The 15,012-nt window shown below is 37.3% G+C and overlaps 7 protein-coding genes, 1 non-coding gene and 1 pseudogene across 9 annotated transcripts; 7 read left to right on the top strand and 2 right to left on the bottom strand.

The window, feature by feature from the left end:
• Positions 1-13: 13 nt before the first annotated feature.
• On the top strand, positions 14-1,593 carry Nacalpha (nascent polypeptide associated complex protein alpha subunit). The gene is made up of 3 exons (XM_065312991.1): positions 14-174; positions 622-896; positions 1,083-1,593. The coding sequence occupies exons 2-3, from the start codon at positions 636-638 to the stop codon at positions 1,473-1,475; spliced, it is 654 nt and encodes a 217-aa protein (XP_065169063.1). The 5' UTR covers positions 14-174; positions 622-635; the 3' UTR covers positions 1,476-1,593.
• On the top strand, positions 469-549 carry LOC135799926 (small nucleolar RNA SNORD53/SNORD92). The gene has a single exon (XR_010550091.1). It is a non-coding gene; the product is annotated as a small nucleolar RNA SNORD53/SNORD92 (small nucleolar RNA).
• LOC135799773 (endothelial lipase-like) lies at positions 1,579-2,594 on the bottom strand (annotated as a pseudogene).
• Positions 2,595-2,650: 56 nt separating this feature from the next.
• On the bottom strand, positions 2,651-3,690 carry LOC135799777 (phospholipase A1-like). The gene is made up of 2 exons (XM_065312987.1): positions 2,975-3,690; positions 2,651-2,919 (listed from the first exon to the last, which is right to left on the bottom strand). Exons 1-2 carry the CDS (start codon positions 3,681-3,683, stop codon positions 2,732-2,734), a joined length of 897 nt encoding a protein of 298 aa, XP_065169059.1. The 5' UTR covers positions 3,684-3,690; the 3' UTR covers positions 2,651-2,731.
• Positions 3,691-3,891: 201 nt separating this feature from the next.
• Positions 3,892-5,219, top strand: LOC135799775 (lipase member H-B-like). Its single transcript, XM_065312986.1, has 3 exons — positions 3,892-3,951; positions 4,013-4,681; positions 4,734-5,219. Exons 1-3 carry the CDS (start codon positions 3,909-3,911, stop codon positions 4,919-4,921), a joined length of 900 nt encoding a protein of 299 aa, XP_065169058.1. The 5' UTR covers positions 3,892-3,908; the 3' UTR covers positions 4,922-5,219.
• Positions 5,067-6,291, top strand: LOC135799774 (endothelial lipase-like). Of its 2 annotated transcripts, none has more exons than XM_065312985.1 (3): positions 5,067-5,181; positions 5,361-6,035; positions 6,096-6,291. In XM_065312985.1, exons 2-3 carry the CDS (start codon positions 5,426-5,428, stop codon positions 6,281-6,283), a joined length of 798 nt encoding a protein of 265 aa, XP_065169057.1. In that variant the 5' UTR covers positions 5,067-5,181; positions 5,361-5,425; the 3' UTR covers positions 6,284-6,291. The 2 variants fall into 2 exon arrangements, with proteins under 2 accessions (XP_065169057.1, XP_065169056.1); XM_065312984.1 differs by lacking the exon at positions 5,067-5,181 and adding an exon at positions 5,185-5,305.
• Positions 6,292-6,437: 146 nt separating this feature from the next.
• On the top strand, positions 6,438-8,488 carry LOC135799766 (chitooligosaccharidolytic beta-N-acetylglucosaminidase-like). Its single transcript, XM_065312976.1, has 3 exons — positions 6,438-6,580; positions 6,631-7,598; positions 7,658-8,488. Exons 1-3 carry the CDS (start codon positions 6,534-6,536, stop codon positions 8,416-8,418), a joined length of 1,776 nt encoding a protein of 591 aa, XP_065169048.1. The 5' UTR covers positions 6,438-6,533; the 3' UTR covers positions 8,419-8,488.
• A 47-nt stretch (positions 8,489-8,535) lies between these two features.
• LOC135799768 (chitooligosaccharidolytic beta-N-acetylglucosaminidase-like) lies at positions 8,536-10,668 on the top strand. Its single transcript, XM_065312977.1, has 3 exons — positions 8,536-8,690; positions 8,739-9,691; positions 9,747-10,668. Exons 1-3 carry the CDS (start codon positions 8,641-8,643, stop codon positions 10,505-10,507), a joined length of 1,764 nt encoding a protein of 587 aa, XP_065169049.1. The 5' UTR covers positions 8,536-8,640; the 3' UTR covers positions 10,508-10,668.
• A 266-nt stretch (positions 10,669-10,934) lies between these two features.
• On the top strand, positions 10,935-13,586 carry LOC135799764 (chitooligosaccharidolytic beta-N-acetylglucosaminidase-like). The gene is made up of 3 exons (XM_065312973.1): positions 10,935-11,104; positions 11,275-11,363; positions 11,775-13,586. The coding sequence occupies exons 2-3, from the start codon at positions 11,305-11,307 to the stop codon at positions 13,513-13,515; spliced, it is 1,800 nt and encodes a 599-aa protein (XP_065169045.1). The 5' UTR covers positions 10,935-11,104; positions 11,275-11,304; the 3' UTR covers positions 13,516-13,586.
• Positions 13,587-15,012: the final 1,426 nt, after the last annotated feature.

The following is a 15,012-nucleotide window of genomic DNA, read 5'->3' as shown; positions in this document are numbered from 1 at the left end:
GTTAAGTGATTATTCTTAGAAACTACGATTTAAAATATTTTTTAAGATGTGTAGTGGCAGTTTAAGGAACTAAGCCATGTGCATCGATAAAGCAGTGTCCAATTGAACACACTTCTCGCTAACCTCTCTTTTCGAGTTGTTTGCCTCTTTTTGCTATTTAAGGAAACATAGCAGGTAAAAATCACAAATATTCTCTTCAATCTTAACTTAATTCACTGAAACTAAACTAGAATTAAACAGTGCACGATCCGTACGTTTCGTCGCCGTTGATATTTATCAACATTTTTATTTATTATAAGTAATATTCGGCACCGGAATCTTAGTTGGTTTGTAAGATGATTCGGCCATTTATAGCAAACATTGCCTGCATGCGTGCATTTCCGAGACAGCGAGTGTATGTATTTATAGTTTGTGGCCTGAATTATCTTCAGATAACAATTCTGTTAACGCTGCATTTATTTATTATTGTTTGTATGATGATAAGAGTATAGTTTCGCATTTTAACTGAATTTTAAGTGATGAAACACTTTCTCTTGGCAGTCTGATTAATTAAAGTCAATTTTTGATTAAACATGCGTTGAATATGAGGTATTTTTAATTGTTTATATTTGTTGATTATAGAAATACACATCACCATGCCAGAACAAACTGCAGTTGACAAAAAGCCGGCGGCGGAGGCGAAAAAACCTGAACAACAAACAGAGGAATCATCCACTGATAGTGATACAGATGATGAAATTCCAGAGTTGGAAGATCCCACCGCGGCGGCGGCTGCTGGCGGCGCATTCCCAGGTGCAGCCGCCGCTGGATTGCCGATGGATTCAGTCTCGAAAGCTAAGCAATCTCGTGGGGAGAAGAAAGCAAGAAAAATCATGTCTAAATTGGGACTTAAACAAGTAAGACTTCCACAAAAACAAAAATCCACCATTATATCTTTCACATGATGATAAGAGTTATTGTTTCGCTATTTTACGCTGTACATCGTTGATGATACTTATCTCTTGGCAGTCTGACTATTATTTAATAATTATTTCAAGTTTCGCATTATATATTTAGGTACTGACATAAAATAATCTCTTAAGGTACAAGGAGTAAACCGCGTAGCAATCCGCAAATCCAAGAACATCTTGTTCGTCATCAACAAACCGGACGTGTACAAGAACCCGGTGAGCGACACATACATCGTATTCGGAGAGGCCAAGATCGAAGACTTATCGCAGCAGGCGCAAGTCGCCGCCGCCGAGAAGTTCAAGGAGGTGAACCCGGCCGGCGATGGCGCCGCTGGCACCGCCACTACTTCCGTCGCGCCGATCGCCGAAGAGTCTGAGGATGAAGACGTCGACGACACGGGAGTGGAAGAAAAGGACGTGGAGCTGGTAATGACGCAGGCGAACGTCAGCCGCTCCAAGGCGGTGAAGGCGCTCAAGAATAACGAGAACGACATAGTGAACGCGATCATGGAGTTAACGATGTGATCGTCGTATGCATTACGCTGATCAGTAATATCTCACCTCGTTTTACTTTTGGGACACTTATTTCAGAGTGTACATACAATGCATACAACATACAATAAAAACATAATTTAGTCATTCATATATTCTAGACACTCTCTCTTAACATTGTGTTCGGTAGGGTGGTATAGGATTTGCTTGAAGGTAATAAACTCCCGTGGCTTTACCAGCGAATTTATCTCCGTAGACAATTACGTCTTTACATTGCGTCGGGTCACTGCTAGCGCGGTATTTTACGTTGTTCACCGTGAACATATAGAAGAGTACGGAGAAAACATGACTACAACCGTCTGAAAATTGAAGTAATCATAAAATATGGTTGAAATTTTAGAATTTTTATACTTACTAACTGTAAAAATTGTTGTCCAATCATTAGGAGTAATCTGCCCACAGGAAATCTGTAAACTTCCACCGTTAAGATAGAAATCAACTGTTCCGATTTTATCCGGGAGGCCGAAAAACTCCGTCTGTATGCGTTACATCTACTATATCAGCATCTTTCGCGTTAAGACTATATGGATTCGAAAACCATCCGAAGAAATTACCAAACAAAGGTCCAGCTGGATCCAAACCAGTAATACGACGCACTGTTTGGTTTTGTGGATGATGTTCACGTATATATCTGCTTGCAAATCCACAAACATGCGCACCGAGTGAAAAGCCAATTAAATGAATCTTCTTCACGCTCAAACCGCGGTCTATTAACATCATAATCATCTCTCCCACCTTTGTACCGATTTGCATCACGGTGGAAAACACCTCGCGGACATAATTGTAATAAGACTGTGTGCTCCAGTCAATGTAGATGACATTATACTGATTCTCAGCTTGGTATTTACGCGCTACGTTAATTACGTACTGATCTGTGGTGAAGCTTGTGAGCCATCCGTAGATGAGTACAACTGTTTGTCGTCTTGGATCGACTTGATTGTAGGTCCGATTGGTGAGGTCCAGGGTTTTATTTTGCAAGAGGAGTAAAAAATGTATGTCCATTTCTTCTTCTGATTGACCAGACGGCCATATTTGGCTTAAACCGGGCGAAATGTATATAATTGCAAGGAAAATTAGTGTTTTTGTAGACATTTTGTTGGTTTGTTGAGTACAAATGAAATTGTGGTACTTTATAAGTAAAAAACAGGTTAAAATAGGTCATTTATACGGTAAACAAGTGGCAAAAACCAGTTTTTGATGAATTTTCCACAAAATTTGCACATTTTCATTCAACAAATTGACTTGTAAGGATATACATTCTCTGTTCTTAGGTAATAAACTCCTGTGGCGTTACCATTGAACTCATCTCCGTAAACAATCAGATTTTCACAAGTATCTGGAGTGGATGATGCTTTATAATTGCTATTCCCGATTGTTTGTCGATAAAGAATAGCAGCAAACAAATGACTACAAGAATCTACAACAAAACAACACAAATATTACAAATATTTTGAAGAAATTAATCAACTTACTAATAATGGCACCACCCAAAGGTCCCATTACTTCCTGGGCGTCATTACAAAGCATCTGTGACTGTCCTCCATTGACATAAACATCTATACTTCCAATATTATAATTTACACCTAAAGTCTGCGCGTTTGTGTGTGTAACATCCACGATATCAGCATCACTAGCTCTCAATACGTTTGGATTATCAAAAATACCATAAATCTTCCCTAACAATATCCCAGTTGGATCAAGTCCTGCTATTCTATGTATAGTTTCATTCTTTTGTTGTTTAACATATCTTCCAGCAAATCCAGCTATATGTGCACCGAAAGAAGCACCGACAATTTCCAATTGTTTAAGATCAACACCATGCGATTGCAAAAGCAGTATTTTTTCACCCAGAGCTGTACCAATGTCAGAAATACCTCTGTAGATCAATAGAAGATAATTGAGTGCTGATTCATAACCAGTCCAGTCGACAAATATTGAATTATAGCCAATATCACGATATGCTGCTGTGATATTCGTGATGTAGTTGTCAATGGCGACACCGGAGAGGAATCCATGAACTACAAACACCGTTGGTAAACTGGGGTTGATATATTGGACCGTTTCAGGTGTTAAATCATAATTGTTGTCTTTAGAGTAGACTATGTATTGTATATTGTCAATTGATGTTGTTTGAGAGCATACAACATCAGAAATTGCAAATATCAACAATAATTTCAACATAACTTTAGAAAAATATTAAAATATAGTTGATAATTGCATTTTATGACCTTATATACTAAATTTATTCATGTGGAACAAAGGATTTAGTGTGGTATTGTTAACTGAAGGTTATTTTACCATTTTTTTCATAAATTTATCATTAAACTTATCTTATTCGGAAATAAATGAATAAATACCCAAGGTATAAGAGATATAATGTTCATTTTTGCATTATTTACACTTAAAATGCTATATTTTATTGTTTTTATTGCTGGGATTTGTGTTACAAGTAAAAAAAACACCTAAAACAATCAATTTTATTAATATTAATCAATTTTTCACTGTTTTAGATGCACAAATGCCTCCAACAACTACAGAAAACGTCAAATTTGTTATTTATGCAAAGGACAAACAATTCTACGACCTTTCCCCGGAAACTCTTCAATATATTGACCCTACAGTCAAAACAGTCTTTGTTGTTCACGGATTCTTATCCAGTATGGCCACGGACAACTACATCACAAATATAACATCAGCCTACAGAGATGTTGGTTATAATTCAATTTGTGTTGATTGGACAGGGTATCTTTTTGCAATCAACTATCCTATATTAGTTTACGGTGGTATATCTCAGATTGGTACGGCCCTTGGTGACAAAATACTTTTATTGCTATCACACGGTGTAAATCTGAAACAAGTTGAAGTTTTTGGCGAATCTTTGGGTGCTGATATCGCAGGGTTTGCGGGACGGTACATAAAACAACGTACAAACTCCACGCTTCATAGAATAGCTGGATTGGACCCAGCGGGACCATTATTAGGCAGGGTATTCGGGATATTTGAAAATCCAAACGCCTTGAGGGCTACTGATGCTGATATCGTGGACATTTCACATACAGATGGGGAATTCTTGGGTACCACTGATAATATTGGCTCGGTTGACTTTTATATCAATGGCGGATTATCACAGACAGCTTGTGATGAAGCTACGATGAATCCTCTTGGTGGGATTATTCTAAGTATGATTAAAAACTCCAAAAAAAGCAGATAATATTAATTATTTTGTTTTAGATCTCTGCAGTCATGTATTTGCTTCTATTATCTTTCGAGTATCAATTGGTAACAGTGATTATAAAGCATCATCAAGTCCCGACACGTGTGAGAATCTAGTTGTTTACGGTGACCTCTTCAATGGAAATGCAACTGGAATATATTTCCTGCGCACTGAGAATGATTATCCATACAAATCAATATGTTAAATAATTCAAAACATAGGCGTAATTTATAATTTACGGCGAGTTTCAACTGGAATGTCGCTCAGATTGAAACCAATTATAACCGGGTTATAATTGAAATTTAAATGCTTCATCATTGTGAATGATTGTGAGTTTAACACGCTTCGATGATTTTATCCGTTTTGCAGTTCAACATAATACATTCGAGATGTTTGCCTTGAGTGCACGAATCAGGTTTTTCACATTATCTACAACAATATTAAAATATTTCGATAAATAAAATAGTAGGTCATCATTACTGCATTAAAATATAAAAAGAAAATGAATTTTTATTTTATTTTATAAAAATGTATACAATATCCACTTGTTTACTTGTTTTAATAACTTTTAACGACATTATAACATCAAGTACTTTGTTTTTATTAAAGATAAACCACTGATAAACAACTTATAATTGTTTCAGATGCTCAGGATGATCGTGATCACTCAGAACCGGTTATTTTTATCCAATTCTCACAAACAAATCGCATGGACATTACACCCAACACATTGCATAACCTCAATCGTAGTCTTCCCACTGTTTTCCTCATTCATGGATGGCACACAAGCGTTAGCATCGACATTTATTTATTAAACATCACCACAGCTTACCGGGACCTAAACGATCGCAATGTAATATTTGTAGATTGGAGTAACACAGCGCAAAATAGTTATATTGATGTGGTGTTCAATGGAATATCAAGAGTTGGTAACAAAGTCGGCGAGATGATAATGTTACTGCATGATACACTTGAAATAGATGTAAAAACAGTTCATATTGTTGCTGTGACATTAGGTGCACATATTGCTGGTTATGCAGGATGTTATGTGCAAGAACACCATCCGGAAAACGCCGCCATAGGTAGAATTACAGGTTTAGAAGCGGCTGGAGCGTTATTTGAGAGTTATTTCGGTGTTCAAAACGTCCTTTCTTTACGGCGAAGTGATGCTGATGTTGTTGATGTAACACATACAAATAGTATCTTTTGGGGATCAAATCAAAATGTCGGCAGTGTAGATTTCTATGTGAATGGTGGTGAAACGCAAAGATTTTGCGGAGAATCCACTGCGTTTGATTTAATCAGTCCTAGTTTAGTTAGTAAGTGAAATTTTCACCAGAGAAAGTAAATAATTTAATAATTACATGATTTTATTGCAGATACGTGCAGTCATGCGTTCGCAATCATTCTATATCGCTTGACAATTGACAATCGCGCTTATAAAGCAAGCAATAATCCCGAAAACTGTAAAAATTTGATTGTTTACGGCGATAACTTGGATTTAAATGCAACTGGAATTTACTACATCAACACCGAAGATGACTGGCCTTATAAGACACTATGTTAAATTTAAATTAAAATTTTTTTGATTCAAAATGACCATATTTTGTATATTTTTATCTGAAAAACTTTGTTTTTGTGATAAAAACAATTGAACATTACTCAACCCAACATAATATATCGAAAAGTGGTCGATTATCACACCGCAAGTGACAAGTGATTGTTCAACAAGCTATTTTTCATCAATATTCCAAGTTTAAACAAAAACCACGTTTCGTTAGTTACAATCTGAACGTGTTTGTGATAACACTGTCAAAATGTTAATCATAACCATCCTAGCGAGTTTAATTCCTCTAGGTTTATGGTAAGTTATTAGAAATGTGTTTAAACAATTATTACATTAATTATTCGTAGTGCGGATTACTGGACATGGACCTGTAGTGATAACAAATGTGTTAAAGAACGATTGCAACCTGGCGATTATGCCGTTAGCCTTGAAGTGTGTGAGTTATCGTGTTTTGAATATTCAAGAGTGTGGCCGATGCCAAACGGCCATTTTGAAATGCAGCAACAGCTGACGGCCATTTCCCTCGACCCTTCGTACACTGTCAACGCAAAATCAAAGACTCAGAATGATCTTTTGATGAAAATGTTTGATAGATTCATGAATGTCCTTGATAAGTACACATCTTCTCCCAAAACTTCAGAATTGCACAAAAATACCACCAAAACAAAGATACATTTTATTATCAATGATTTTGACACCGCTCTACTTGATTTTGAAGTGGATGAAAGCTATACACTTAATATTGAGATGATAAATGATATTCCTGCAATAAATATTTATTCTCCAACAATTTTTGGAGCTAGAAATGCTTTGGAGACACTTAGTCAATTGATTGTTCACGATTCTGTAAGTGACACTTTAGTGGCACCAACAAAAGTAATCATTTCGGATGGTCCCAAGTATCCAATTCGTGGACTGATGATTGATACATCTAGAAATTATCTTTCTATAGATACAATCAAGAAGACTCTCGAAGGAATGGCTGTTAATAAATTGAACACTTTACATTGGCATATTACCGATTCTCAAAGTTTCCCGTTTGTATCCGTGTCACTTCCGGAATTGTCTGGGTTAGGAGCATATTCTCCTCGGAAAGTTTACACCCATGAAGATATCCAAGATTTGGTACAATTTGCTTTGGTAAGAGGTGTAAGAATAATCCCGGAATTTGATGCTCCAGCTCATGTTGGTGAAGGATGGCAGGATAGTGGATTAGTGGTGTGTTTTGATAAACAACCATGGGGTTCCTATTGTAAGGAACCACCATGTGGGCAATTTGATCCAACGAAAGAAGAATTATATTCTACTTTGAAAGGTAACCAAATTTTTGGTCCCAAAATTTTCTAACCTAAAATATTTTAATGTAAATTACAGTATTGTATAGAGATTTACTCGCGGCATTCAACCCTGTTGCTTTCCACTTTGGTGGTGATGAAGTAGAATTCAACTGCTGGCGTTCTGAAGAATCAATCAAGAATTGGATGAAACAAAATGGACTTTCTACGTTTTGGGATTCAGGTTATGTTGAGTTATGGAGCATGTTCCAAAACAAAACCTATAATAATCTAATGCAGGAAGCTGCCAGACAATTACCAGCTATAATGTGGACTAGTACACTCACAGATAAACAACACTTACATAACCTACCAAATGATAAATACATTATCCACGTGTGGACAGACAAAAAAGATTCAACAATCGCAAATCTCCTTCTGAATGATTACAAAATAATTATCTCCAACTATGATGCATTATATTTAGACTGTGGCTTTCACAAATGGACAGGTTCCAGTGGTAACAATTGGTGTTCCCCATACAAAACATGGCAGCTTGTTTACGAAAACAGTCCCGCGATGATCGCACAAAGTTTCCACGTGGGCAGAGACAAAACACATTTGATTATGGGATCAATAGCTGCTTTATGGACTGAAACAGTTGATGATGCATCGGCGGAAAACAGGATATGGCCGCGGACAGCTGCATTAGCAGAACGTGTATGGGCGGAACCCATTACAGACTCTGCTAGTGCAGAATATAGGTTAAATTCACACCGGGAAAGAATGGTTAAGTTGGGTATTCAAGCAGACACTTTAGTCCCGGAATGGTGTAGTGCCAATCAGGATAGTTGTACTTAAATACTTGTTAAGTGTAAAAATATGTTGCATGTTTAATAAAGACATAATCAAAAGTGTAATAATATCACAATGGAGGTAATTTATCACGAAGGTCAACAATTTCACTCTCAGTTACACACAGTTGTCATTTATCATTGAGATAGTGAAGTGTGAGCATGGTTATTGATAACACACATCAAAAAAAATCACATGATTGTTTTTTAATTGCCATAATCAGTGAAAATGATGACACCTGTAATAATTTTACTGACAATTTTCACATTAGTTCAAAGGTAAGTCATTGTCCAACCAATTTAAAGGTTATAATGGAAATATTTTAGTTCTCCATGGACATGGACCTGTGAGAACGGTAAATGTATCAAAACCAGGTTACCAGCAAATGAGAAACTGATATCTCCAGCATTATGTGAGTTGACATGTGGTACCTACTCGAGAATATGGCCTATGCCTACCAAAAGATTCGAAATCATACGGGAATTTGTCCCAATTGACTTGGAAGATGGCTACACAGGTTCCGGAACTCATTCTGTTCAATTAAAAGCAATAGTTGATAGATTTTTCACCATAACCTCAATTTATAACGACCACAATAAGAACACAGCTCAATTACCTGATAAAACCAGAATACACTTTAATATATCAGACTTAGAATCGTCAAAATTGTATTTTGACACTGATGAAAGTTATTCTTTGCATATAATACCAAATAATAACAATTGTGTTGAAATTACAATTAAATCTGTGAATATTTTCGGTGCAAGACACGCTCTGGAAACATTATCACAGTTATTGGTGTACCATGAAAGTGATCAGGTGTATGTGGTACCCAAACAAGTTATTATCGAAGATAAACCAGTGTATTCATATCGTGGTCTAATGTTGGACACAGGACATAATTATGTCTCTGTGGCGAAGATTAAGAGCGTTATTGAAGGTATGGCTGTCAATAAATTGAACACTTTACATTGGCATATCACGGATTCATCTAGTTTTCCATTCGTGTCGAAATCTTTACCTTCTCTGAGTGACCTAGGAGCTTATTCAGATAAACAAGTGTATTCTGTGGAAGATATACAGGGTGTTATAAATTGGGGATTGGTTAGAGGTGTGCGGGTGATACCGGAATTTGATGGACCAGCTCATGTTGGTGAAGGATGGCAGGATAGTGGATTAGTGGTGTGTTTCAATAAACAACCATGGGATTGGTATTGTAAGGAACCACCGTGTGGGCAGTTTGATCCTACGAAAGATGAGTTGTATACAACATTAAGTTGTAAGTTTTTTTAAGTGTTTAAGAGGGTACCAATTGAAAAAAATTGATTTTTTAGTGTTATACAAGGATTTTATTGATGTTTTCGACCCGATTGCTTTTCACTTTGGTGGAGATGAAGTCAATTTCAACTGTTGGCGATCGGAATCATCCATTACAACATGGATGTCATCACATAACCTCTCCACAGTGTTAGATTCAGGGTACCTTCAACTTTGGAACTATTACCACAATAAAACCTATGAAATTTTTATGGAAAACCTCCCAGAAACAATCCCAGCTATTTTATGGACCAGTAAACTAACAGATTTAGAAAATTTACACATGGTACCCCCTGATAAATACATAATCCATGTTTGGACCAACGGTACAGACGAAACCATCGCGAATCTTCTCAGTAAAGATTACAAAATGATTTTTTCTTATTACGATTCTTTATATTTGGATTGTGGGCTTCATAGTTGGGTTGCAGATGGGTACAACTGGTGTGCCCCATACACCACATGGAAGAAAATCTACGAAACAAGCCCGGCTGAAATCATAGCCGCATTCGGCGCGGAATTAAATAAGCCTCAGTTGATATTAGGTGCAGAAGCTGCGCTATGGACGGAAACGTCTGATGATCCATCTGTTGAGAATAGAATATGGCCGCGGACGGCTGCGTTGGCGGAACGCGTATGGGCCGAACCCACGAGCAGCTGGGCTGCGGCGGAATACCGATTAGATTCGCATCGTCAGCGCATGCTCAAATTGGGTATTCATGCAGATACTTTGGTACCGCAATGGTGCTATTTGAATCAGGATAGTTGTCGTCGTTAACACACAGACAAACAGCGTAATTATGATAAGAACCTGTTTTTAATCTTAATGTATTACAAACAAACATTTATTGAGTATAAATCGTTGCGGTTCCGTTAAATTTTTTACATTTTTACAGTTTTGGGCAAAAATATAATAAATTTCGGTGGTTAATGAGCTAATTTAAAGTCAAATTGATTCTTTTAAAGGCACAGGAAGGCAAAAAACTTAAATCTTTAATATTTTGGTCTAAAAACACAAAAAATTAAATTTTAAGTCACCGCTGGACTTAATAATCAAAGAAATAAAATAAAATTTATGAAACCAGCTGAAGATAAAAACCAAAACGTCTTTCTTGTTTTTATTCGTGATATCCGATCGCGAGGAGAGTGGGGATTGTATATTAATGTATAAAATGCAGATTTGTTTTACTCGGGATTCCGTCGCGGCGGTTAACGCTTTTATTTAGTTTGCTGCTTTAATTTCTACGCAAGACACACGCCACGAGCTGCCGGCTGCCGGCACGCCATCAGTTTTACACTTTCACTATTCCAAGCGACTCGCTGACACGACAATCGTTCGTTAACTGCGCAAGTGCGCACAGCTCAGCCGTTGCCGGTAAGTAGTAAAAGTGCGGCTTATTATTCATTATCATTACCATTAACGCAATTCGCGCAGTAGCTGTACATTAGATTTGCGTATGATTAATAACAAGTTGCATAAGTGTCACTCTCATACTAGTACAATGCAAGGTCACTGCTAAATTTACTGTTTGTTTTGTTTTGTAGTGATTCAAATCGTCACGCAGCGAATTCAAAATGATTACGAGGATTGCGCTCGGTGTTATCATCGCCGGCGTTTGTTTGTCAACTGTCAGGTAATAAATATTTGTTTTTTGTTTAGTTACGTTACTTGTAGTGTAGTAAAGTGTGAGGTTTTTTTGTGGATCAATAGAACTACACGCGATTGAATCAATAACGTGTTATTTATTCAGGGATTACTGTGAAATCAAATATTGACTATAGTTTTATAACTTAGTTGGTTTAATTCTCACCAGATGGCGCAAAGTGTCTTTAGAAAGTAAATTTAATACCGATTAAACTCTGCATAAAAATAAATTGTAAAAATCGTTATATCTCTTGAACTATAAAAGATAAAAACGTAAATTTTGTATAGAATTGCTCATAATAACATGAACTATAAAATGCAAAAAGAAAAATTCAGAAAAATTTAATACTTTTATTATAATCAAAGAAAAACGTTTTGAAAAAATTTTATTTTTACCTAGATGTAATGATTCTGAATGGGCCTACGAATGCATAAAAGGCTACTGTCAGAAAGTGCGTCTCACCGAAGACAACCGCGACAATGCCGTGTCCCTCGGCGCATGCCGTATCTTCTGCTCAAAATACGCGTCCCTCTGGCCCAAGCCAACCGGACGCGTCGAAGTAAAACGCTCGTTACTGCAGGTGAATTACAATAGCATCGATGTGTTGACACACAAAGGCGACAGCCCCATAAGAAGCATAATCAACGGCGCTGCGAAACGCTTCAAACACAACATCGAACTCTTAAAACCCAAGAAAAGTACTCTCAAAGCCGGCGGACGTAGTCTTATTGTAATGCTAGAAATCGAAGACTCGTCCAGTGTGAAATTCCTCTACAACCAAGACGAAAGTTATAGTTTAAACGTCACCCAAACCTCCGATGGTCGTATAAACGCTCAGATAAAATCCCGAAATTTATTCGGAGGACGCCATGCAATGGAAACACTCAATCAGCTGATATTCTACGATGATCTGCGTGATGAACTCCAGATGCCTGATGATGTCTACATTGAAGACGCTCCTATTTACCCACATCGTGGTATCCTCCTAGACACCTCCCGGAATTATGTTTCTACTGATGTGATTAAACAGACTATCGAAGGAATGGCCGCCTCCAAATTGAATGTATTCCATTGGCACATCACTGATAGTCATAGTTTTCCATACGTATCCAAATCAATGCCTCAGTTATCCAAGCTGGGAGCTTACTCTAGAGAAAAAATTTACACACCTGAAGATGTCGCTGAGATTATAGAATTTGGTAAAGAACGTGGGGTGATGATTCTTCCCGAATTTGATGCCCCTGCTCATGTTGGGGAAGGATGGCAGGATACAGGACTCCTAGCTTGCTTCAACAAGAAACCCTGGCAGAGTTATTGTGTGGAACCACCTTGTGGACAACTGGATCCTACTAAACCAGGAGTCTATGACGCTTTGGAGAAAATCTACAAAGATATGGTTGAACAATTTGATCCTACAGTCTTCCACATGGGTGGGGATGAAGTTAATGAAAACTGCTGGAAGTCCGAGGACAATATTGTCTCCTGGATGACCGAAAGGAACATGACCATTGATGATCCAGGGTTTATGAAGTTATGGGACCACTTCCAATCCCAAGCCCTTGATCGTTTCACAAAACAACGAGGGCATAAACTCCCGATTATCATGTGGACAAGTAAACTAACCTCAAAAGACTACCTAACCAAATATTTAAAGAATGACACTTACATTATTCAAATCTGGACCTTGGGTAACGATCCCCAGATCAAGGAGTTGTTGAAGAATGGTTACCGGACCATTTTGAGTAACTACGATGCGCTTTACTTTGATTGTGGGTTCGCTGGTTGGGTAACAGATGGTAACAATTGGTGTTCACCATATATAGGTTGGCAGAAGGTTTATGAGAACAGTCCGGCGAAGATTGCAGGTAATAAATACAAGAATTTGATGATGGGAGCCGAGGCAACGCTCTGGACTGAACAGGCTGATGATACTGTCATCGATAGTCGTTTGTGGCCACGTGCGGCCGCCATGGCTGAGCGTCTCTGGTCCGAACCAGAATCCACATGGAAAGACGCCGAAGAACGCATGGAGATTCATCGCGAGCGGCTGGTGCGATTGAATATTAAATCCGACGCCATTCAGCCGCAGTGGTGTCAACAACATCAAGGTAGTTGTCCGCTTGATGGCGTTTTAAATTAGACTCATGCATAAACATGCAAACTGTGACACGAGTTTAGTTATTCTATGCAAATAAACTTTTTTCTACAAAACATTCGATTATAATTAATTAAGTAATTTATTTGCATACAAAGTCGTTAAGTTAATGATACCAGCATGTAATTATATTCGGTAATTAAAATGTCGTAAAATTAATTGCTTGTTGAGTGCAGATAAATTTTAAGCATCATCGGTGTAGGCAACCAAACATACACTTGTCAACCATTTTGGTTTGTTTTGTATGTTATACACATGCTGTATATATTGGAATGGCGTTCGGGATGTGTTCTTTTCTTGTTAAAGAAGTTGGTACACGCGCGGCGTTAGCTGCGGTCGTTCTCTCATACATACCTGTATCGCCCGCGGAGGAACCACCTGTCTCAATGATGTCTTCATCTCATATGCAGCGCGCACACCTTCTTGAACCCGACACTGATTAGTATCGCGTTCGAATAAATAAAACATAACGACGCCATTGGCATCTGTGCGTGTAATTAGAATTGGATTAGCTTGTTGCTTGTTTTGTTTATTTTTTCCCGAAGCGCAGCGTGATTTTAACATTTTAAAACCTAACGACAAAATGATTGCACCTTTCATAAAATAATAGCTATTTGCTGATCGCGTCTTTTCTTTGGCTCATGTTTCAACACTTTGAAAAGAACGAGGAACAATGCCCGAATAGAATTAAATTCAAATGGCATGGAACATTTCGATTGTGCGTGCACGTTTCTATAATGCCACTTTGTTTAATAAATATATGGATCGTATATAAATATATATTCTTGTGTGAGCACATAAATTTTGTTTAAAATGCGCGTCGGGTGACTCGAGCGCCACAATCGAATAATAAGCACGCGAGTGTAGTGTGTGCATATCGATTCAGTGCTTAATCTTCACCCACGGTGTGGGTAAATATACGTGAAATACATAAAAGGCATTCTGGTTAGTTATAGCACGCAACTTTCCTATGAAATGAATTCCTAGATGTGATCTGTATTTGGATAAGGTAATACTATATTTATATTCAAGTAGAAACAGGAAACGGAATAAAATCACCGAGTTTATTACAATTTCTGACATTTAGGGCTATAAATCCGCCATTTTGTTTGATTTTTGCATTGGTGAGGTTATACACACTCAGGAGTATGTATGCAACCTAATTTACAATGTTTACTTATTGCAGTGGCCATGTAATTAATGAATAATCCCTAATTTTCTAGTAAAAAAATAAATTCACGGATTTTACTAATATTTTTGACATTTAAACCTGTAATTCAGCTATTTTGTTTGATTTTTTGAATTGGTTATGTTATATACACTCAGGAGTATGTATGCAACCTAATTTACAATGTTTATTTATTGCAGTGGCCATGTAATTAATGAATAATCACTAATTTCCTATTAAAAGACTAAATTCACGGATTTTACTAAGATTTTTGACATTTAAGCTTGTAAATCAGCCATTTTGTTTGATTTTTT

The sequence above is a fragment of the Atheta coriaria genome, unplaced genomic scaffold, assembly GCF_025399875.1.
Source record: "Atheta coriaria isolate IRGN ID8LTWV9N9 unplaced genomic scaffold, Caltech_Dcor_3.1 hic_scaffold_9_pilon, whole genome shotgun sequence".
NCBI classification, from domain to species: domain Eukaryota; kingdom Metazoa; phylum Arthropoda; class Insecta; order Coleoptera; family Staphylinidae; genus Dalotia; species Dalotia coriaria.
This window is presented reverse-complemented; position numbering and strand designations above follow the sequence as displayed.

Bases quoted from the DNA above. Each gene is read 5' to 3' on its own strand.
- LOC135799766 (XM_065312976.1), top strand. From the start codon at position 6,534: ATGTTAATCATAACCATCCTAGCGAGTTTAATTCCTCTAGGTTTATG. The intron at 6,581-6,630 runs GTAAGTTATTAG...AATTATTCGTAG, and splicing joins TTAATTCCTCTAGGTTTATG to TGCGGATTACTGGACATGGA. The intron at 7,599-7,657 runs GTAACCAAATTT...TGTAAATTACAG, and splicing joins ATTATATTCTACTTTGAAAG to TATTGTATAGAGATTTACTC.
- LOC135799774 (XM_065312984.1), top strand. From the start codon at position 5,245: ATGTATACAATATCCACTTGTTTACTTGTTTTAATAACTTTTAACGAC. The intron at 5,306-5,360 runs GTACTTTGTTTT...TAATTGTTTCAG, and splicing joins TAACGACATTATAACATCAA to ATGCTCAGGATGATCGTGAT. The intron at 6,036-6,095 runs GTAAGTGAAATT...ATTTTATTGCAG, and splicing joins AATCAGTCCTAGTTTAGTTA to ATACGTGCAGTCATGCGTTC.
- LOC135799768 (XM_065312977.1), top strand. From the start codon at position 8,641: ATGATGACACCTGTAATAATTTTACTGACAATTTTCACATTAGTTCAA. The intron at 8,691-8,738 runs GTAAGTCATTGT...GAAATATTTTAG, and splicing joins ATTTTCACATTAGTTCAAAG to TTCTCCATGGACATGGACCT. The intron at 9,692-9,746 runs GTAAGTTTTTTT...TTGATTTTTTAG, and splicing joins GTTGTATACAACATTAAGTT to TGTTATACAAGGATTTTATT.
- Nacalpha (XM_065312991.1), top strand. From the start codon at position 636: ATGCCAGAACAAACTGCAGTTGACAAAAAGCCGGCGGCGGAGGCGAAA. The intron at 897-1,082 runs GTAAGACTTCCA...TAATCTCTTAAG, and splicing joins CTAAATTGGGACTTAAACAA to GTACAAGGAGTAAACCGCGT.
- LOC135799775 (XM_065312986.1), top strand. From the start codon at position 3,909: ATGCTATATTTTATTGTTTTTATTGCTGGGATTTGTGTTACAA. The intron at 3,952-4,012 runs GTAAAAAAAACA...TCACTGTTTTAG, and splicing joins TGCTGGGATTTGTGTTACAA to ATGCACAAATGCCTCCAACA. The intron at 4,682-4,733 runs GTATGATTAAAA...ATTTTGTTTTAG, and splicing joins TCTTGGTGGGATTATTCTAA to ATCTCTGCAGTCATGTATTT.
- LOC135799777 (XM_065312987.1), bottom strand. From the start codon at position 3,683: ATGTTGAAATTATTGTTGATATTTGCAATTTCTGATGTTGTATGCTCT. The intron at 2,920-2,974 runs GTAAGTTGATTA...GTTTTGTTGTAG, and splicing joins TTTGGGTGGTGCCATTATTA to ATTCTTGTAGTCATTTGTTT.
- LOC135799764 (XM_065312973.1), top strand. From the start codon at position 11,305: ATGATTACGAGGATTGCGCTCGGTGTTATCATCGCCGGCGTTTGTTTG. The intron at 11,364-11,774 runs GTAATAAATATT...ATTTTTACCTAG, and splicing joins GTTTGTTTGTCAACTGTCAG to ATGTAATGATTCTGAATGGG.